General features: G+C 33.7%; 3 protein-coding genes across 4 annotated transcripts; all 3 read right to left on the reverse strand.

Moving 5' to 3' along the window:
• Window positions 635–7,458, reverse strand: LOC109348184. 2 transcript variants are annotated; one of them, XM_019588454.1, is made up of 5 exons: window positions 7,209–7,458; window positions 6,322–6,643; window positions 6,021–6,201; window positions 5,826–5,917; window positions 5,581–5,732 (listed from the first exon to the last, which is right to left on the reverse strand). In XM_019588454.1, the coding sequence occupies exons 2-5, from the start codon at window positions 6,349–6,351 to the stop codon at window positions 5,649–5,651; spliced, it is 387 nt and encodes a 128-aa protein (XP_019443999.1). In that variant the 5' UTR covers window positions 6,352–6,643; window positions 7,209–7,458; the 3' UTR covers window positions 5,581–5,648. The 2 variants fall into 2 exon arrangements, with proteins under 2 accessions (XP_019444000.1, XP_019443999.1); XM_019588455.1 differs by lacking the exons at window positions 5,581–5,732; window positions 5,826–5,917 and adding an exon at window positions 635–980.
• Window positions 8,146–13,656, reverse strand: LOC109348181 (cystathionine beta-lyase, chloroplastic-like). The gene is made up of 13 exons (XM_019588452.1): window positions 13,490–13,656; window positions 12,955–13,123; window positions 12,737–12,864; window positions 12,471–12,541; window positions 12,280–12,371; window positions 11,622–11,709; window positions 11,373–11,484; window positions 11,018–11,114; window positions 10,509–10,590; window positions 9,797–9,914; window positions 9,284–9,391; window positions 9,094–9,196; window positions 8,146–8,487 (listed from the first exon to the last, which is right to left on the reverse strand). Exons 1-13 carry the CDS (start codon window positions 13,553–13,555, stop codon window positions 8,312–8,314), a joined length of 1,410 nt encoding a protein of 469 aa, XP_019443997.1. The 5' UTR covers window positions 13,556–13,656; the 3' UTR covers window positions 8,146–8,311.
• On the reverse strand, window positions 18,391–21,043 carry LOC109347093 (cystathionine beta-lyase, chloroplastic-like). The gene is made up of 8 exons (XM_019586820.1): window positions 20,865–21,043; window positions 20,330–20,498; window positions 20,112–20,239; window positions 19,846–19,916; window positions 19,655–19,746; window positions 18,997–19,084; window positions 18,748–18,859; window positions 18,391–18,489 (listed from the first exon to the last, which is right to left on the reverse strand). The coding sequence occupies exons 1-8, from the start codon at window positions 20,928–20,930 to the stop codon at window positions 18,391–18,393; spliced, it is 825 nt and encodes a 274-aa protein (XP_019442365.1). The 5' UTR covers window positions 20,931–21,043.

Consider the following 21,307-nt stretch of genomic DNA (forward strand, 5'->3'; position numbering starts at 1 on the left):
GAAGGCATGAAGGGGGAGATTAGAAATCTATTATTAATTTTGAGTAATAATTAAAATAGTTAAATTAATGGGTTATCATAATTATCTAACTTGCCTATTTGATTGGGTGGGAAAATAATGAGTTGTCATAATTATCTCCATCCTCCAACTTCCCATTATTACTTACAACTACATTCAAAAAATTAGCCACATATAGTGTAGATCTATTTGACTGATTGGGGGATCATTATTTGACTCGCTAGCTTTATAAGCATACCAAAAGAGTGAAACAAAACAAACAGAATAATCTTGGCTGGACAACTATCAATATTATAGCAGTCTGAATATCAATCAATCAATTATAGAGAACTAACGCTATTCAAACAGCAGGGTTATTGGAACCACACATATTGCCTAATGCCAAAACAACAACGACACTTCCTTATATGAATTCAAACAATGGCTACCCTCCTCTTCTATGGGCTATCTCCGTTGGCCACTGCAGGAAAATATTCATCAGTGACTTCGGTGCTTCTATTCTAAACATCTCCAAGTTCGGGCGCTCCTCCTCCTCCTCTTCCTCATATTCCGCCATCTTTGCCTTGCCCTTGTCCTTGCCCTTGCCCTTGCCCTTGCCCTTGCCCTTACCCTTGCCCTTTCCCTTTCCCTTGCCCTTGGCTGCTGCACGGTGGGGCATTGCCACAGTTGCACTTTCAGAGGAAGCACTTTCTATCTTAATATTCTTCTCAGAGCAAAGTTCAACCAGCTTCGTAACACAAAGGGCCATCATCCCCATACGAATACCCTCCCCCACATCCTGGAATCAGAATAGTATATAAAAGGCTTTGCCATAATTTTCGAAACTAATTAATCATGAATAGCATTTTTTTCTTTCTATTCCATATATACCGGTATTTGAATTGTGGGATATATAATGTCTGCAGCAGCAGCTAAACTGGAAAATGCAATATGAGAAGGCTCGTATGTCATGAAGTCTTCCTCTGCAGAACAAGAACAGAAATTAGCATATTAAATTCTCTGTATGACTAAGTTTTCTAAATATCAGTGGTGGGAAAAAACACAGAATTAACTTTGTGAGTTTACCTCCTTGAGATTGGACTATGATCTCATTTATTCCACGACGCCTGAAACCTCCAGTTTCTTCGAATGGGGGATAATAGTAGTCCAGAAAGCAAAAGGGAGTTACAGGGTATGCTTCCCATGGAAGTGTATTCTCAATCAGAAGCACCATCTCATCTACATCGAAATCTGCGTGTATGGTATCCTGTGAAATGAATCAGTGAAGCATAAATTTTAATGTTTAATTAGCTATCATTGATTCATTGTTAAGAAAATTGATGTGGTTTTAGATTCACAAATCACAACAAAGGTTTATGCAGAAGAAGTGTACCATGAAAAAAGCAACTGAGCCCTCCCTCGTTTTTGCAGCAATTATCAAGCAAGTGGTTGCAACCTTAGAAACTTCCTCAACATCGGTCAAGTCCAACTTAAATTTTTCGGGACTTTCATCATCAAGATTATCTGTGTAACTATCCATCTAACAAAACCAGAGAGTTAAGACATATAGTTTATGAAATACAAATATATGGAAACAAAAAACTGGTTGCAACCTTAGAAACTTCCTCAACATTGGTCAAGTCCAACTTTTGTTTTTTGGGATTTACTCCATCAAGATTATCTGTGTAGCTATCCAACTAACAAAACCAAAGAGTTAAGAGATATAGTTTATGAAATACAAATATATGGAAACAAAAAAGTGGTTGCAACCTTAGAAACTTCCTCAACATTGGTCAAGTCCAACCCATGTTTTTTGGGATTTACTTCAAGATTATCTGTGAAACTATCCAACTAAAAAACCAGAGAATTAAGAGAGATGGTTTATGAAATAAAAGTGTATGGAAACAAAAAAAGGAAGAGATGTATATTACTGAATCAGGCTTCTTTTTATGCCTTGAGAAAAAACAATCGAAATACTTCATGGCTATATACGGAACAAATGCATCAATTTCTACACCCTTGCAGTGCTGTATCAAAATTTGTAGAAAAAACCAACACATAAATGTCAAGATTAACAACATCAACAAATTCCTTTACCGGAAAAAGGAACTAAACATTGATAGATTATTGCACTAATGAAATCTAATCAGTTTTGCTTCTATATTTCCCGAGAAGGCAACTATGAACTATTCAATGAAGTAACGAAATCACAAAGGAGTGGAGTGATAAAGAGGTTGAGATTTCAAATCTCATCCAACACAAAATACTAACATTTGCCAATAAAAAAACGAAATCACAAAGGAGTTGAAGGTTTTCTTAATTTTCGAATTTAGATTTCTAATTTCTTAAAATCATTGTAATGTAATTTAAACACATGAATAACGAATCACTCAGTTTGCTTTCATATCGTTAGAAACTGAAAAGTGCAAGGTTCTGGATTTGACTAAAACGTATCAAGAATTCAACATTTGTAGCATAAGTTTATAAAAAATGCATAAATACAAGAACTAAATCAGAAATTGTAAAACAGAAAGTAGAACTAGAATTAAACATTTGTATAAAATTGACTTACAGTGGCGATTGTGGAAACTGCAACCTTGCGGAGTTCGAGATTGACATAGTTATTGTAGAAATCCTTTTCGGGCATCCACTCTGTCTCGATTTCAAATTTGGATTCTACGTCTTTGAGTTCCTCTTCAGTAAGATCCTTAAACTCTGGTTCCATGGTTGAGAGAGAGAGAGAGAGAGAGAGAGAGAGAATGGAGATTGAAGAAAACAATGGTGTTGTGAGCTCAAAGTGACGGTTATTTGTTAGTTATGGAAATGGGACTAAAGAAAAAGCCCGCGAGTTTTTTTAACTGTGATATGATTTGTCTACAACGACGTCGTATTGTGAGTCTAAGTAAACGGAATTTGGAATGGAACTACGTTGCTGCGGTTAATTCATTATTGCATTTTCTCTAAGAAATTAAGATCACCTGATTTAATATGACTCACATCAAATTTCATCAAAATGATAAAGAATTATTATAAAGATTTTAGTACTTATACAATAGTTTAATACATATACAAATAATATATGTAGATTAAAGCATTAATAATAATTAATGTGTTCATATTAAACTCTTATAAGACCCGCTAGATGTCCAGAATGATTAAAAAGTTAAATATTCAATTTTTGTGAGCTACACTTGTTGTTGAGAGAAACAAACACACATCCTAAAACAAATTAATTTATTACTAAAAGGTGAGAATATATCGGTTGTACAAAAATTACCCCACTTCCCCTCAAACCAACACAAATTGGTAACCTCATCAATATATGAGATGCATCAAGTTATGAAATAGATATCACAGCTGTGAGGGGTTCAGCTTTTTTGACATTGTTTTTTTTATTGCCATGCCTTTTTACAGGAAAAAAAACTCAAAGGCTTCAACTGAAACTTGTGATATGGCTAAGTTTTATGGTTTTACCTCTCAAATTCATCTTTGTTCCATGTAGTTTTAAGATCTAAATCCTACATGGTAGCAATATGTTGTAAATGCCTGTGACAATTCATGTCCAATATTGTCTTCCCGAAGACAAATACTTCAACTAGTTAGTGCCTACATTGGAAGTTTTTATCAGAAGACAATGGTATTTAAATCCAAAATGGTGAAGGGTTTAGTTCATGACCTTGAAGAAAAGATCTGATATACAAGCTAGTAGACACAAATAGACCCATCCCGAGTTCCATTCAGATTACTTCTCAATATAATTCCCTTCTCTTATATGGATGCGTCATTTGAGCATCGGAAGATAGTTCTTAGTCTAGTTTCACAGACGACGACAACAACAGTATCACATCATTAATTAATATCATACTTGTCTAAACAATCTTCACCTTTTAACATATGAAGAAGAATCTTTCTTTTAGTTTGCTAGTGAAGACAAGTGTAGTGATAAATAAGACAGAATATGATTAATTAGCTTCGCTAAAAAACATTGATTTTGCATAGAGGAATTACATTGAGTAGTAATTACCTTGGCTACATAAATAACAATGAGAACAGGTGAGTGTCTCTCCCACAAAGATAACTTGATGGATTTATTTCCTTATTCATAGACAGTATACAGAAGGAGATCCACACTCATTAGCATAATGCAAAACACATTGCAGTGAGACAAATAAGTGATACAAGTGAAGTGTTTTTTTAGCTTGAATTAAGTTTTGAGCACAGAACAGGATTTTGATTTGAGATTGGTGTTTAAGGCTTAAAACTATTGCTAACATTACAATTTACAAGTGAAGTATCATCTAAAGAAGATTTATTAAAGTTGTAGACAGAAAAGAATGTGTTGTTTAAGTTTTCATGTGAAACCAAAGTGCCTAATCAAACTAGTGAGGATCTGTGAACAAAAATTAATTGGTTTTTCAACTTTCAACACTCAAGCTAAGACTTATTTACTTGGATAAAGTAGACAAATTGAGACTCTTTCTTAGAGGTTTAGGGTGGGAGGATTATTACCAAAACTGACGGTAATGCTGAAGTACGCCATTTTTCCGACAATATGCTTAGAGAGTGCCAGTGAACCGGTTAAAAAGCTAAGCACGGATCCTGCACCCTTTGCCTGCAAAAAATGGGGACCATATGAATATGTAATAACCAATCCTCATTAGTAGTCTTATAACATACAACTATATTCAAACTTCAGAAGATGATGAGCCAAATAATTAGTCTCTTAATGTGCAAACTGACTCTCATTGTATGACATATGAATCTGATCCTGCATGCCTATGTGTTGCCAAATGAAACTTATCTCAGATTACAAGGCTCCCACCATGTGTGACTTGGGGAAGCTAGATATACACAGCCTTACTCTTGCAAGTGAAGAAGTTGTTTCCGAGATTTGAACCAATGACCTCCAAGTAAGTAAAGGAGAAAAAAATATTAGATTTTTTCAGTAAAAGCCTCCTTTCTTCTTTGACTCCTTACTTTTTATTTTATAGTTTACTGTGTATCTGCCTTTGTTCAGCTTGAAAATTATAAGGGAAGAGCCAAGAGAGGCTCAGCCAGTGTATAGAATTAGCTAATAGTGGACTGATAAAGAAGCAATTGGAATTTGGAATTCCTGAAACCACATATAGTGTAGATCTATTTGACTAATTGGGGGATCATTATTTGATTCGCTAGATTTATAAGCATACCAAAAGAGTGAAACAAAACAAACAGAATAATCTTGGCTGGACAATCATCAATATTATAGCAGTCTGAAAATCAATCAATTATAGAGAACTAACGCTATCCAAACAGGGTTATTGGAACCACACATTTTGCCTAATGCCAAAACAACAATGACACTTCTTTATATGAAACCGAAGTGCCCAATCAAACTAGTGAGGATTTGAATTCAAAACAATGGCTACCCTCAGGGGAAAAACTTGAGTTTCACTTGCCATGTGGGACTCGTCTATGGGCTATCTCCGTTGGCCACTACAGGTAAAAATTCATCAGTGACTTTGGTGCTTCTGATCTAAACATCTCCTCCTCCTCTTCCTCATGTATCTGGTCCAGTTCTGACATCTTTGCCTTGCCCTTGCCCTTGCCCTTGCACTTGGTTGCTGCATGGTAGGGCGTTGCCACAGCTACACTTGAAGAGGATGCACTTTCTATCTTAATATTCTTGTCAAAGCAAAGTTCAACCAGATTCGTAACCAAAGGGCTAGCCCCGTAGCAATACGCTCTGTCACACCCTGGAATCAGAATAGCATATAAAAGGCTTTGCCATAATTTTCAAATCTAATTAATCATGAATACCAATCTTTTCCTTTCTATTCCATATATACCGGTATTTCAATTGTGGGATATATAATGTCTGCAGCAGCAGCTAAACTGGAAAATGCAATATGAGAAGGCTTGTATGTAATGAACTCTTCATCTGCAAAACAAGAACAAAAATTAGCATATTAAATTTTCTATATGATCAAGTTTTCTAACTATCACTGGTAGGAAAAAATACAGAATTAACATTGTGAGTGTACCTGCTTGAGCTTGGACTATGATCTCATTGATTCCACGACGCCTGAAACCTCCAGTTTCTTCCAATGGGGGATAAAAGTAGTCCAGAAAGTAAAAGGGAGTTAGAGGGTATGTTTCCCATGGAAGTTGATTCTCAATCTGAAGCTCCTTCTCCTCTATATCGAAATCTACAGGTACGGAATCCTGTGAAATGAATCAGTGAAGCATAAATTTTAATGTTTTTTCGAACTATCATTAATTCATTGTTAAGAAATTTGATGTGGTTTTAGATTCACAACAAAGATTTATGCAGAAGAAGTTTACCATGAAAAAATCAACAGAGCCCCCCCTCATTCTTGCAGCAATTATCAAACAAGTGGTTGCAACCTTAGAAACTTCCTCAACATTGGTCAAGTCCGACCCAAGTTTTTCTGGATTTAGTCCATCAAGATTATCTGTGTAACTATCCAACTAAAAAACCAGAGAATTAAGGAAGATGGTTTATGAAATAAAAGTGTATGGAAACAAAAAAGGAAGAGATATATATTACTGAATCATGCTTCTTTTTTTGCCGTGAGAAAAAGCAATCGAAATACTTCATGGCCATATAGGGAACAAATGCATCAACTTCTACACCCTTGCAATGCTATATCAAAATTTGTAGAAAAAAACCAACACAACAATGTCAAGATTAACAACATCATCAAAAAATTCCTTTGATTGATTATTGCACTAATGAAATCTAATCAGTTTTGCTTCTGTTTCCTGAGAAGCCAACTACGAACTATTCAATGAAGTAACGAAATCACAAAGGAGTTGAAGTTTTTCTTAATTTCCAAATTTAGATTTCATAAAATCATTGTAATGTAATTTAAACACATGAATAACGAATCACTAAGTTTGCTTTCATATATTAGAAACTGAAAAGTGCGAGATTCAGGATTTCACTTTAACATATCCGGAATTCAACATGTCTGGCATTAGTTTACAAAAAGAGTGTAATATCTAGGTATGTTCAGTGTAAAAATTTATACATAGTCATCATCATCCACCATTTATTTGTATTACTTTTTTGAATAATCAATGATGATTAAATATGAACGGTGGACGATACAGTGATACATTGTCGGTACATAAATAGAACAATTAAAGCATAAATTGTAAAACAGAAAGGAGAACTAGAACAGAACATTTGTATGAAATTGACTTACAGTGGCGATTTTGGAAAGCGCAACCTGGCGGAGTTGGAGATTGGCAGGGTCATTGTAGAAGCTCTTTTCGGGCATGAACTCTGACTCGATTTCAAATTTGGATTCAACTTCTTTCTTTTCAGCTTCAGTGAGATGTTTAAACTCTGCTTTACAATCCATGGTGGATAAGAGAGAGAGAGAGAGAATGGAGATTGAAGAAAACAATAGTGTTTGAGCTCAAAGTGACGGTTATTTGTTAGTTACAGAAATGGTACTCTAGAAAAAGCCCGCGAGTTTTTTTAACTGCGTTATGATTGGTTGCACACGAGGTCGACTAACGACGTCGTACTATGTGCATAGGTAAATGGAATCGGGAAGAAACGACGTCGCTGCTGTTGAATTCATTGTTGCATTTTCTCTAAGAATATAGATCACGTGATTTAATATGACTCGCATGAAATTTCATCAATGATAAAGAATTATTATGAAAAGTTTATTCTTTATGCAATTATTTAATACACAAATAATATGCATTTAATTTAGGAATCAATAATGATTAAATATTTATATTAAGTTATAAGAAAAATATGTATACATCGATAATGTATTAATTTTATATACGGTATACATCATTCATTTTCAATCATCATTGATTCTTCAGAAAAAGTAATATAAATATATATTATACTTTAAAATTAAAGGGAAATTTGCATATCATCTCCATAAACTTTGTTTTTTTGTACAATTTGTTCTTTTTAATTAGCCCTTAAATTTATTTGTCAGTGACATTAGTCTATCTATAAAAATAATGTTACAAGGCAACAAGTAAATTGATGACATTAGACTCAAAACAGTGCATGTTAAACAGAACAACTTTTAATCCTTTTTATGTTGACTTGCACAAAATATATTTCAGGTTTTACAATTGCATAATATTTTTGATCTTTTAATAGTGAAATTGCTGCAACAAGATTACAGGAAATATGTATATTGTAACATTTTCCTAGTTCCAAAAACATAGGATAACCATGCTTCCAAATCCTCAACATACTTAATCAAAACAAAAGAACATAGTGTTAATCAAACTTCTCAAGGTTGAATATTTATTATTAGAAGATATCAAATTACAAAGGCCCTGTTCTAAGTGCAATTTCTAGATCAGCAATGAGATCATCAACATCTTCAATTCCCACAGATATTCTAACAAGATCTTCAGTTAAACCTCTTGCTTCACGAACTGTGGCAGGAATGCTTGCATGGGACATAAAGCATGGCATGCTAATGAGGGACTTTACACTCCCTGACAACAGGAAAATTAACAAACTGTCACATAACGATATTATTTTATGAGAAAAAGATGTATACACTGATAGTGTAAGAGTTTTATATACTATCAGTTCATCATCCACCATTCATTTTTAATCAAACTGTCACCAGATATGCAATCAAAAGTGTGTAGTTGCATAATGGAGCTTTTTTCAATAGACAAGTTAAAAAATGGTTTGATTATAAAAAAGAGCCCAATGCACGAGACTCCCATTTAGTGGATCTGGGAGGATAAATGTATGCAGCCTTTCTCTGCAACCAGAGACTGAGAGGCGGTTTCCAGGATTTGAACTAGTGACATCATGGTAAATATGAATTTTTCCATTCCGTTTTTAGAGTCCTGGCTCTGCCATTGGTGCCACACTTCAACACTAACAAATGCATAGGACATGGTATTTGTAAAATCAAATAGAAGACAAAAAACTAATGTTTTCATATTTACAGAATTGTTGAACTTCGTACAAATTTGTATTGTCATTAACAGGCTTATTTCAACATGAACCTATGAAATATAATTATAGTATTTCATTATTACCAAATGAAACTCTTTATTAGAGGTTTGGGGTGGGAGGATTATTACCAAAACTGACGGTTATGCTGAAGTACTTCGTTTTTTCGACAATATGCTTAGAGAGTGCCAGTGAACCTGTTAAAAAGCTAAGCACGGATCCTGCACCCTTTGCCTGCAAAAAATGGGGACCGAATGAATATGTAATAACAAATCCAAGACAATAGCAACAACAGCCTTTCAATTTATCTACCATGCATACCTGAGAATAGTGTAAATCATGTCCAGGATGAACAAGCAGACCAGGATAGTTTACTTTTGTCACTCGAGGATGGGAAGCAAGGAACTCGGCAATCTTCTGTGCGTTATCCTACACGAGATTAACTCAAGTTAGTTTTTTTGATAACGAAGATGGTTACTATCAAAGTGGGACATGAACATTGGACCAGGAACCTAAAAATGGGGACATAACTTATCAAATTAGATTTTGAGAGACGACCATCAATTTTTGGTAGGAGAGTTGCTAAGCTAATCTTATCGATTTACAACATGAGCTACAACAGATTCTCGGGTTTAAAAGAAAACAGCCATGTTATTTTTTGGTCATAAAGTATTTCAGCCAGTTGTGTTTATTTGTTCACTATATACAATCATTAAAAACCTTCAGATTAATGTTCACACTCCAAAGTAATTTAGTTAGAAACAGAAATGACTAATGCCATGCCATTAGATGCAAGCACTTCAAGTTTAGAGAATGTTTAAAGTAGAACCGAACCTGCTGCTTCTCAACTCGAAGGGACATTGTCTTGATTCCTCGCAAGCAGAGCCAACAGTCGAACGGGGCTAAGCCTGAACCCTCAGCATTTTGGAAGAAATATAATTCTTTTCCTAATCTTCAGAGGATGATGAAAAGAGGTAAACATTTTGGAAGGAGATGTCGAATAAGTATTGATCCACAGTAATTTAACAACATAAACAGAAAACAAATATTTGACTAAGTACAGCAGTAATTAAAAATGAAAGCTCTATCACAAATAAAATTGCAAGTAGCTTATGAAAAAATGACATCTTTAACAGCTCAACCGGGACTTAAATGAGAACAAAAAAGGGAGCAATAATTTTAGAGATAAAACACGAAAAGTATCACTTTTTCCCCCTTCAGTTTGTAGTAAGACGGGAATTTATTTTTTTATCAAAAAAACCATATCATAATCTAGCACCTGAATTAGAGACAGACTTGTGGACTTATTTTCTAACAAATTTATGAAATTAATCATGTAGATGACCTTGTAAAAATTCCTTGCCCAAATTGATATATTAAAAGATAAAAGCATGACACTGTTCACAAACAAAAAAGTTGTCATCTCATTGAAATTTAAATTACGGCATTCGTGCAGATAAAATACAGACCAACAAGTTCGAACAACAAATATAAATTAATATCCTTAGCATCTGAATGTCTGAGAAAAAAGGAAAAGAGTAACTACCTTTCACCTTTCACAGCAAGCACACCAGCCATAATATCACTGTGACCAGCAATAAATTTTGTAGCTGAGTGCATGACAATATCTGCAAGAAAAAAAGTACAAGTCACAACTGTGTAAACTTCAGGTATAAAAATGGCATGTTAGGGTGTTCTTAATCATACATAAAAAATATATAACAGAGTAAAAATTGGAGTTAACATTTCATCTTACCCTGTACAAATATTCCTACTCAAATGACAACAGAGTAAATATTAGAGTGAAAATATAGTACCAAATGAATATACAAATTGGCACATGATTTTGCTAACAGACGCATTAGGCACAGTGAAAAAGTATATTACATCACTTTTTCATTCTTAGCAAGTGAGGAAATTAAAGTGATTTACGTTGTTTCACTTATCTAAAACTCCAGCCTCATTTTTCATCCGGCTCAATTTTTAGTACATGTTAGCAACCACGATTTTAAGTAGTAGATCTGTTTAAATTTTATTGGCTTGTAATGTCTATACCTGCTCCAAGTTCCAATGGCTGGGACAACACAGGTGACATTATACTATTGTCGACCAACACAAGAGCACCATGTGCATGAGCCAACTCTGCTATTTTCTGGACAAGAATGAAGGGGAAAAAAGAAATTATACATTATTAAGGATATAACCATTTAAGAATATCATCAAAAGTTCAAAGGTTACACCATTTCCCGATTACAAAGATCCAACATTTCCCTTGAACCTAACATTCCAAATCCGGATACCATTGACAAAAAGTTACTATTAGTTTTTTATGTGTACAAAATTACAACAACCACAGAAAGATGTAGTCAACATTATTAACACTTCAAAACTACAAATTACAACACCTTACCCGAATATCTGAAATTTGTAGCCGAGGGTTGGTTGGACTCTCAAGCCACACAAGCTTAGTCTGGGGTCCAATAGCAGATGCAACTTCATTTAGATCACTTGTATTTACCCGTCTGCACATACGAGAATTAAAGTATTTATCACTAATGGACTTGGGCTTAACGGAGTCAATAAACTTGGCTGGTTTGTTTATATAAAATTAATTATTCATAATAGAGAAATTAAATAAGCACAACTAATTCATACTAACTTCACCACAACTCCAGACTTCGGAAGCACTTGGGACAGCAACCTATCTGATCCACCATACAGATCATCTCCAGCAACAATTTCCTCGCCTATATGTGAATTATCCGGAACAAATAACAAGAAACTATCATGTTATAAGTTATAACAAAAAACAATGATCCAGGAAAAATAGCCGGAGTAAGGACATGTAAACAATTGAAACCCTGCACTGAGGGGAAATGCCGCACATGGTCATAAATACAGTGTGTGTGAGTGCAGCAGAAAGGCTCCAAAGAATAAACTACGTTTCTTAGTCTAGTGCTTCTCTAGTGCATTTACAACAACAACAACAACCAAGCCTTTATCTCATTAGGTGGAGTCGGCTACATGGATCAAATGACATCATAATGTTCTATCAAAAATCATGTTCGTTAACAAAACATTGATCTCTAAGTCTTTCTTTATCATTTCCCCTATGGTTTTTCTTGGACTCCCTCTTCCTCTAAGAACTGGACTAGCTTCTCTAGTGCATTTAATTTAATGAAATTGAAATATGGCACAAATATTTGATAAAACTGATACTAGACTTTAAAAGTACTTTTAATCACAATTTTAATCTAAGTTCACATAACTAGTCATGAAAAATATCAGATTTTATCATAATGAAGATAGAAAAGCACCATTGCTAACAAGATGAGAGACAGCACTTAAAGCAGACATTCCACTGGTGAAGCAAAGGGCTCTATCTGCTTTGTCGAGTTTTGCCAGCAAACTGTGAACGCAAAACAAGCAAAGTCAAAGAGGATGTACAAAGAAACATTATACGAAATGTTTGCAATACACAAAAACAAGCCAACGGGTAGCATCAAACCTTTCTAAAGCATCTCGAGTAGGATTTCCGCTTCTGGTATAGTCATAGGGACCATTTTCTATTGCAGAAGGCTGCATGAAGAAGAGTACAGAAACATAAAATAGAATTAAATTAATTAGAAGAGAAATTTCAATAGGTATACCGAATAGTGAATACACATAATACTCATGAGTTCATCATGCACTTAACAAAGATGCCAAAGACACAAATGAACAATACTGTCAATGAGGACTTTTGTTACATAATGTACAAAATCAAAGGTTCACCTGCTTAAAAGTTGCAGTTTGATAAAGTGGAGTACTGACAGCTCCATAAGGATCAAACTTATTCTCGAAATTCAAAACCATTGTCGAAATATCAGGCTCCCTTACCTCCTCTTCTACAAGCACCTCTTCTACAAACAGAAAGATTTAGTATTTACAATTTACACACAAAAACATAAACCATATATATCTGGTGTCAGCATAGATAACATTGCAAATACCATTTAATAACTCGGCGGCGCCATCTACCAAAGATGATGTACCTATATCCATCTCTCTACCAAGCAAGCAATTCAACTTGAACCCCTTTGCGAACAACACTGAGTTTGTAGTGAAATTTGATGACTTGTTAAACACCAAGCTCTCCCACTTAACTGTACCAATTGTGCTCTAAAAACACACAACAACAATTAGAGTATTAGAAACATTATCCAAAATGGGGTATCAAAATTGGGCGAAAATTTTGATTTTGAAACCTTATCTGAGCTATTTAAATTGAAGGTATCATGAAATCAAGTTTCCTAACATCAAGACTGAATTTTTATTTTATTTTTGCAACTTAGTCATGTGGCAGTGTTTTGCATTTGAACCCTATTGGTTAAATAAGGTTAGAAAGTATAAAAGTCCATTTTTTTGTCGAAATATAGGTAATTACACGTCTAAAGATTTATATACCGTCAATATATTACTATTACATATTTTGAACATTTAATGGTAATTAAATATGAATGACAGAAAATAAAAAAAGGGTTTTACCTGAAGGTGGTGATCAATGAGAAGGGAATGAAGGAAGGGTTTGAGAGAGATTGTAGAAGAAAACATGATTGAAAGAAATTAAGGGTTTGAAGTTGTTGTGTAACACTATACTATGATGTTGTTGTTGTTGTTGTCTTTGTATGTAGTCACCATTGTGAATGAGTTACATTGTAAGAAGGTTTTAAGTAAAGACGGATCAGCCATACACACTGAAGATCGGAGGGTGGAGAAATATCCAAGTCTTATACTGAGAAATGAGGGACTGTGATTTCCCAGTTTTTTTTTGCAAGATTAGAAGGGAATCCAAAATATAGAAAAAATAAATAGTAAGAAACTTTTAACTTACAAACAGAGATGTATAGTTAGATATAGTTGGAGACAACTAATAAAATTTTGTTAACAGATTAAGAAATTTATTCTTAAAATTTAGTTATAATTAATATATTTATCTCTAAATGTAATGTGTTATTTTCATTCAAGTTTTTCTATTTTATATGAAGTTTTCCCCTAAAATGTTTTTAAATAATAAAACAAATATGGATATATTTCACTTGATTTTTTGATAAATTTTATGTCATTTTTGTTTTGAAAAAAAATATATTAGATGATATTGTTAAATAATAAAAAATTATAGAGTAAATATTTATTTGGTTTCTTATACATTTTGTCTTACCAATTTAGTTTCTAACAATTTTAATGTTAAATTATGTTAATCTTTTTGTCTCTATTGGCGAGTCTAGCACATTATTCAATGACATATAATTTTTTTACAAAAAAAAAACCTTTGTTAAAACGGTGTCTTATTTTTTTATTTGTATTTTAGCATTTTTTTTTAACATATTAAATTTGGAGTTTTTTTTTTATACAAATAAATTTGTAGATCCTATAGAAAAATGTACCAAGGAGACTAAAATGTTATGCCAACCCATTTTGCCGTTTAAAAGTTTATTTTTTTCCTCATTATATACTCATTAAAATTACTAAACATGTATTTACAAAGAGTATAATATTAATGTACTGACAATGTAAGAATTATACATCATTAATGTATCATCTATCCTTCATTTAAATTACTTTTTCTGAAAAGTTAAACATAATTAAAAATAAAGGGTAAATAATACAGTGATATATAAAAAACTCTTACTCTTGTCTATACATCTTTTTCTCGTTTAGAAATAAGTATGAAAGTTACATAATACACATAGAACATGTGATTGCATTTTCTCCTCTCTTTCCTTGAATGAGTTCCCTTCAACCCTTTCATCAATCTTCATTCCTTCCTTGAACACTTTGTGATTCTCAATGGCAATGACTTTGGATTTGGCCTTTTGGATTGCAAAGATGGTTTGGTTAGCTCTCACTGACTTGATTTCTTCGTGCTTGAATGTTGCTGATGAAGTTGCTTCCTCTCTTCGTTCTGGTGATATTGGTCCTTTCCATGTTGGTTGATCAAATTTTCATCCTTTTTTGGAAGATGAGTATTGGGTATGCATCAAGTTCTGTACTTTACAATTTCCTTTGAAGCTATGATGTTTTTTGATGTGTTGGGTATGTTTGACAATGTTTTCTAAACTTGTAGTTCCTGAGTGAGAAGTGTTTTTATGATATGGGAAATTAATTGAATTGTGTATTTAGGAATGGAATATGTTTTTGTGATGGGAAACTATTTGAACTGAGGAATCAGTTTTTATAGTTTATGTTTCTTATAATTACATTGACCTATGTTGTGAACAATTGCTCAATCGTAAAACGAATTGAATTGAGAGCAAGTCAATCGAATTTTTTTGTACTACCATCAGTATCTCCTTACCTTTTGGCTAAAGAACTAATCCATTCGGGGTGTGTGACTGTCCCTCTCAACAAATATCGCTCATAGGAATCGAAATCTTAACCTTTTGATCTAGCGAGGCCTTGCACCACTAGTCCGTCAATCAATCATGTTCCCGATTCATCCAAGGTTACCAAATGCTAAAGTCACTAAATCCAAGTCCTTTGGCTGCAAATTTGGATTCTCTAGACTCTAATTTTGTATTTGGTAACTTAGGTGACTTTCACCCTTTTCTTGGAAATAATTCTTTCTCTCTTCATATACATACATATATATATTTATATATTAAATAAAAGAAACCTTTTTAAAAAAAAAGGTCGAAGTTATCCGGAATGCATTATCAAAATCTGTTGGTTGCTATCTAGAATGTTTTGTTAGGGGATTTCAGTCCAAGCACAATCAATGAGTTTCCAGTTCTTGTTTGATTAATTGATGATGAACTTTGCCAATCCAATTTGGAGTTTAGGTTCATCCATAGTTGCCATTAGAAAGGTTTGATTTACTAAGTTTCATTCATTTTTATGGCAGGGGTTCACTTATAAGCAGTTTGTTGAATGACAAATATTGTGCAATCATGTATACAACTCAGATGAACATCGAGCTACCGGGTGATTCTTTGGCCAATGAAATGCATGATATGAAAATCTAATAGAAGTTTTTTCTTTTTTCTTTGGTGTTCAACATGTTTTTCTGTACTCTATGTCTCTAACTCTACCAATCCGAGGGTACAGTGTCTGAGATTGAATCTATAATGCAAATTTATGACCAATAACATCATGATATGAATGTTGTGTGGCAATTGTATCAAGTTAGATCACAGGCTATCATAATATACGAATGTTCTGGTGCCACAATTGTATCAGGTTATACCATGGGCTATCACATAGTCACCTGATACGGTTGCAGATACGTAGTACATGGTACGTTACCCTATTAAATATCAGTACGATGGAGGTATATTCATTAGGGTTTCTATAGTTTTCCGTATAGTCGTTTATAGTGTTGCTTCTTGTAGGTTTGAATCAACTTTTGTTTCACCATAGGAGAATTGCCCAAAAGTAGAATTCTTTCTTGTTTGTTGTAACTCATTCATGTAAATGAGTGTATATTATAAATTATTCTTCTTTTCTTTTACTTAAACTGTATGCAGAAATCCGGTTCGTTCCTTAAAGGGAACCAGTTCACAAAAGAACCACAAATTGATACGGAAGAACCAATCCACGGTTCTCTACCAAAATGAGAGAAACTGCAAATTATGTTGAGTTTTGAGGCTAAGTAATCTGCATGTGAACTCACCATGTAAAAAAACAGAGTAAACTGAAATTTGAAGGTGGTACTTTGGATTCTATGTTATTGTCAAAGTATATAAAACACATGAAATTCTGATATGACTTTAATTTAGTTGATGCTTGCTACATTCCAGGTATTGGTGTGCTTTTACATATTTTAATGCTTTGTCTGCAATTTACTTAATCATCAAATGGCTACATCATTTATTTAAAATTGTTATTTGCTGGACTCTATGTACTATTTTCTGTCATTGTGCTGGAACCTATAGTTTTATATTCTCAACTTGGCCTTCATATATTGCATTATATGCGTGAGGAGTGGAATTTTAGTTGGTACACAATTTTAAAGACTTCAAATCAATGTGATTTTATTTTTTAATTAAAACATGAGATTGCTAACAAAATGGCTGATAGAGTGAGAAATGAATATGGCATTTAAATTCCGTTGTTTTTGCTCTTTAATGAATTGATCTATGTTTGTGTTACATTATTGTAATATAATTATTGTATTGATTACCATATTGGTTTAGCTCACTTGTCAAGATTTTGATAAATCTTAAGAGCTGGTTATTGTTTTGATCAGACTCAATGGATTCATAAACTGTGATAAAGAAAACGAGAATCCCATGGATTGTTTTGTTATGTTTTATTACTACTCAGGGGAAGGGAAATAAACAAAGCTTTTGTTAAGAGAATTGGGTGGATGGGAGATTGGTCTAGAATTTGGTTTGAGAAGAGACAGGGCATGGTGGATTCTTGGAAAATGTTGTTTTGAAACAGGGCATGGTGGATTCTTGGTTCAGGCTTGCTGTTAACAGTGGCTTGCACATGGTCAGATCAGCATATCCGGTGTTGCAAAATCAAATGGCAGAGGAAGGTGAAGACCGTTCGATACAAATTACTTCGGAAATCAACGGCTCCTTTGAAAGACCATTGTTTTTAGGTGGAGGGTTTTGATTGAAAAAATTCCAACAAACTTAAATATGGTGAGCAGAATGGTGTTTTCTGCAAGGAGGAGGAGGAAGAGTCCACTTATCATCTATTGTTCTCCTATAAGTTTGCTTGGTTGAAGATTTTCCAATGGATGGTAGACTACACTTTATGCATCATAAACACCTTTCATTATTCGATGAACAAAGAGATGCAGAACTATTGTTCAATTATTTGGAATGAGTGCTGCTACAAGCTCTGACATAGTGGAGAAGATTAAGATTAAAGCTTGTTTGTGGATTAAAGGAAGGTGTAGTAAAATCATCATATCCCTGTATTAATGGCTGGTAGAACCGATAAAATGCTGTTATTTTATTGCTGCTAGCGATTGCAAGTAACTGCAGCGTATCATTTTTACAAGTTTAAACTTTGATTATATAACTAAGTGAGAGTGTGTTGGAGTGGATACAATAGACTGTCAAAAATCATAAAACAGAATTACGTATGTGTTAAGCAGATTTTTTATTTGTGGGAATAAGTTCAAGGAATGGGAAGTTGACCTATTAAGAACAGATGTACACAATCTTAGCCTTGTAAGCGAAAAATGATGTTTTCAGGATTTGAGCTCATGACCTCATTCTTACGGGGTAAACAACTTTACTATTGCGTCGAGATTTATTTCACAAGGCAAACAATCTTATCGTTGACTATTTACTAAATAAACCATGAACACATTGAATTTTGCTCTATTAGCAGGTTGTATGCGGATTCCCAATCTTTTGACACTTCCCTTGGAGTCTAACAATTCCTACTAGTTCTTCTCCCAAAGAGTCAACTCAACCATGCCAAGTATACTACTGATAATTATTCCTTACATATATAACTTTAAGCAGTCTAATCACAAGAAAGACCAACACAAGAGCACCATGTGCATGAGCCAACTCTGCTATTTTCTGGACAAGAATGAAGGGGAAAAAAGAAATTATACATTATTAAGGATATAACCATTTAAGAATATCATCAAAAGTTCAAAGGTTACACCATTTCCCGATTACAAAGATCCAACATTTCCCTTGAACCTAACATTCCAAATCCGGATACCATTGACAAAAAGTTACTATTAGTTTTTTATGTGTACAAAATTACAACAACCACAGAAAGATGTAGTCAACATTATTAACACTTCAAAACTACAAATTACAACACCTTACCCGAATATCTGAAATTTGTAGCCGAGGGTTGGTTGGACTCTCAAGCCACACAAGCTTAGTCTGGGGTCCAATAGCAGATGCAACTTCATTTAGATCACTTGTATTTACCCGTCTGCACATACGAGAATTAAAGTATTTATCACTAATGGACTTGGGCTTAACGGAGTCAATAAACTTGGCTGGTTTGTTTATATAAAATTAATTATTCATAATAGAGAAATTAAATAAGCACAACTAATTCATACTAACTTCACCACAACTCCAGACTTCGGAAGCACTTGGGACAGCAACCTATCTGATCCACCATACAGATCATCTCCAGCAACAATTTCCTCGCCTATATGTGAATTATCCGGAACAAATAACAAGAAACTATCATGTTATAAGTTATAACAAAAAACAATGATCCAGGAAAAATAGCCGGAGTAAGGACATGTAAACAATTGAAACCCTGCACTGAGGGGAAATGCCGCACATGGTCATAAATACAGTGTGTGTGAGTGCAGCAGAAAGGCTCCAAAGAATAAACTACGTTTCTTAGTCTAGTGCTTCTCTAGTGCATTTACAACAACAACAACAACCAAGCCTTTATCTCATTAGGTGGAGTCGGCTACATGGATCAAATGACATCATAATGTTCTATCAAAAATCATGTTCGTTAACAAAACATTGATCTCTAAGTCTTTCTTTATCATTTCCCCTATGGTTTTTCTTGGACTCCCTCTTCCTCTAAGAACTGGACTAGCTTCTCTAGTGCATTTAATTTAATGAAATTGAAATATGGCACAAATATTTGATAAAACTGATACTAGACTTTAAAAGTACTTTTAATCACAATTTTAATCTAAGTTCACATAACTAGTCATGAAAAATATCAGATTTTATCATAATGAAGATAGAAAAGCACCATTGCTAACAAGATGAGAGACAGCACTTAAAGCAGACATTCCACTGGTGAAGCAAAGGGCTCTATCTGCTTTGTCGAGTTTTGCCAGCAAACTGTGAACGCAAAACAAGCAAAGTCAAAGAGGATGTACAAAGAAACATTATACGAAATGTTTGCAATACACAAAAACAAGCCAACGGGTAGCATCAAACCTTTCTAAAGCATCTCGAGTAGGATTTCCGCTTCTGGTATAGTCATAGGGACCATTTTCTATTGCAGAAGGCTGCATGAAGAAGAGTACAGAAACATAAAATAGAATTAAATTAATTAGAAGAGAAATTTCAATAGGTATACCGAATAGTGAATACACATAATACTCATGAGTTCATCATGCACTTAACAAAGATGCCAAAGACACAAATGAACAATACTGTCAATGAGGACTTTTGTTACATAATGTACAAAATCAAAGGTTCACCTGCTTAAAAGTTGCAGTTTGATAAAGTGGAGTACTGACAGCTCCATAAGGATCAAACTTATTCTCGAAATTCAAAACCATTGTCGAAATATCAGGCTCCCTTACCTCCTCTTCTACAAGCACCTCTTCTACAAACAGAAAGATTTAGTATTTACAATTTACACACAAAAACATAAACCATATATATCTGGTGTCAGCATAGATAACATTGCAAATACCATTTAATAACTCGGCGGCGCCATCTACCAAAGATGATGTACCTATATCCATCTCTCTACCAAGCAAGCAATTCAACTTGAACCCCTTTGCGAACAACACTGAGTTTGTAGTGAAATTTGATGACTTGTTAAACACCAAGCTCTCCCACTTAACTGTACCAATTGTGCTCTAAAAACACACAACAACAATTAGAGTATTAGAAACATTATCCAAAATGGGGTATCAAAATTGGGCGAAAATTTTGATTTTGAAACCTTATCTGAGCTATTTAAATTGAAGGTATCATGAAATCAAGTTTCCTAACATCAAGACTGAATTTTTATTTTATTTTTGCAACTTAGTCATGTGGCAGTGTTTTGCATTTGAACCCTATTGGTTAAATAAGGTTAGAAAGTATAAAAGTCCATTTTTTTGTCGAAATATAGGTAATTACACGTCTAAAGATTTATATACCGTCAATATATTACTATTACATATTTTGAACATTTAATGGTAATTAAATATGAATGACAGAAAATAAAAAAAGGGTTTTACCTGAAGGTGGTGATCAATGAGAAGGGAATGAAGGAAGGGTTTGAGAGAGATTGTAGAAGAAAACATGATTGAAAGAAATTAAGGGTTTGAAGTTGTTGTGTAACACTATACTATGATGTTGTTGTTGTTGTTGTCTTTGTATGTAGTCACCATTGTGAATGAGTTACATTGTAAGAAGGTTTTAAGTAAAGACGGATCAGCCATACACACTGAAGATCGGAGGGTGGAGAAATATCCAAGTCTTATACTGAGAAATGAGGGACTGTGATTTCCCAGTTTTTTTTTGCAAGATTAGAAGGGAATCCAAAATATAGAAAAAATAAATAGTAAGAAACTTTTAACTTACAAACAGAGATGTATAGTTAGATATAGTTGGAGACAACTAATAAAATTTTGTTAACAGATTAAGAAATTTATTCTTAAAATTTAGTTATAATTAATAT

The sequence above is a fragment of the Lupinus angustifolius genome, chromosome LG05, assembly GCF_001865875.1.
Source record: "Lupinus angustifolius cultivar Tanjil chromosome LG05, LupAngTanjil_v1.0, whole genome shotgun sequence".
Lineage (NCBI taxonomy): Eukaryota > Viridiplantae > Streptophyta > Magnoliopsida > Fabales > Fabaceae > Lupinus > Lupinus angustifolius.

Excerpts from the sequence above, each read along its gene's own strand:
- LOC109348181 (XM_019588452.1), bottom strand. The coding sequence starts at position 13,555 with ATGTTTTCTTCTACAATCTCTCTCAAACCCTTCCTTCATTCCCTTCTC. Across the intron at positions 11,710-12,279 it reads CTCTCATCTTGTTAGCAATG|GCGAGGAAATTGTTGCTGGA; the intron begins GTGCTTTTCTAT and ends ATTCACATATAG. Across the intron at positions 11,485-11,621 it reads AAGTCTGGAGTTGTGGTGAA|ACGGGTAAATACAAGTGATC; the intron begins GTTAGTATGAAT and ends TCGTATGTGCAG.
- LOC109348184 (XM_019588454.1), bottom strand. The coding sequence starts at position 6,351 with ATGAGGGGGGGCTCTGTTGATTTTTTCATG. Across the intron at positions 6,202-6,321 it reads GCTCTGTTGATTTTTTCATG|GATTCCGTACCTGTAGATTT; the intron begins GTAAACTTCTTC and ends TTCATTTCACAG. Across the intron at positions 5,733-5,825 it reads ATCCCACAATTGAAATACCG|GGTGTGACAGAGCGTATTGC; the intron begins GTATATATGGAA and ends TTCTGATTCCAG.
- LOC109347093 (XM_019586820.1), bottom strand. The coding sequence starts at position 20,930 with ATGTTTTCTTCTACAATCTCTCTCAAACCCTTCCTTCATTCCCTTCTC. Across the intron at positions 19,085-19,654 it reads CTCTCATCTTGTTAGCAATG|GCGAGGAAATTGTTGCTGGA; the intron begins GTGCTTTTCTAT and ends ATTCACATATAG. Across the intron at positions 18,860-18,996 it reads AAGTCTGGAGTTGTGGTGAA|ACGGGTAAATACAAGTGATC; the intron begins GTTAGTATGAAT and ends TCGTATGTGCAG.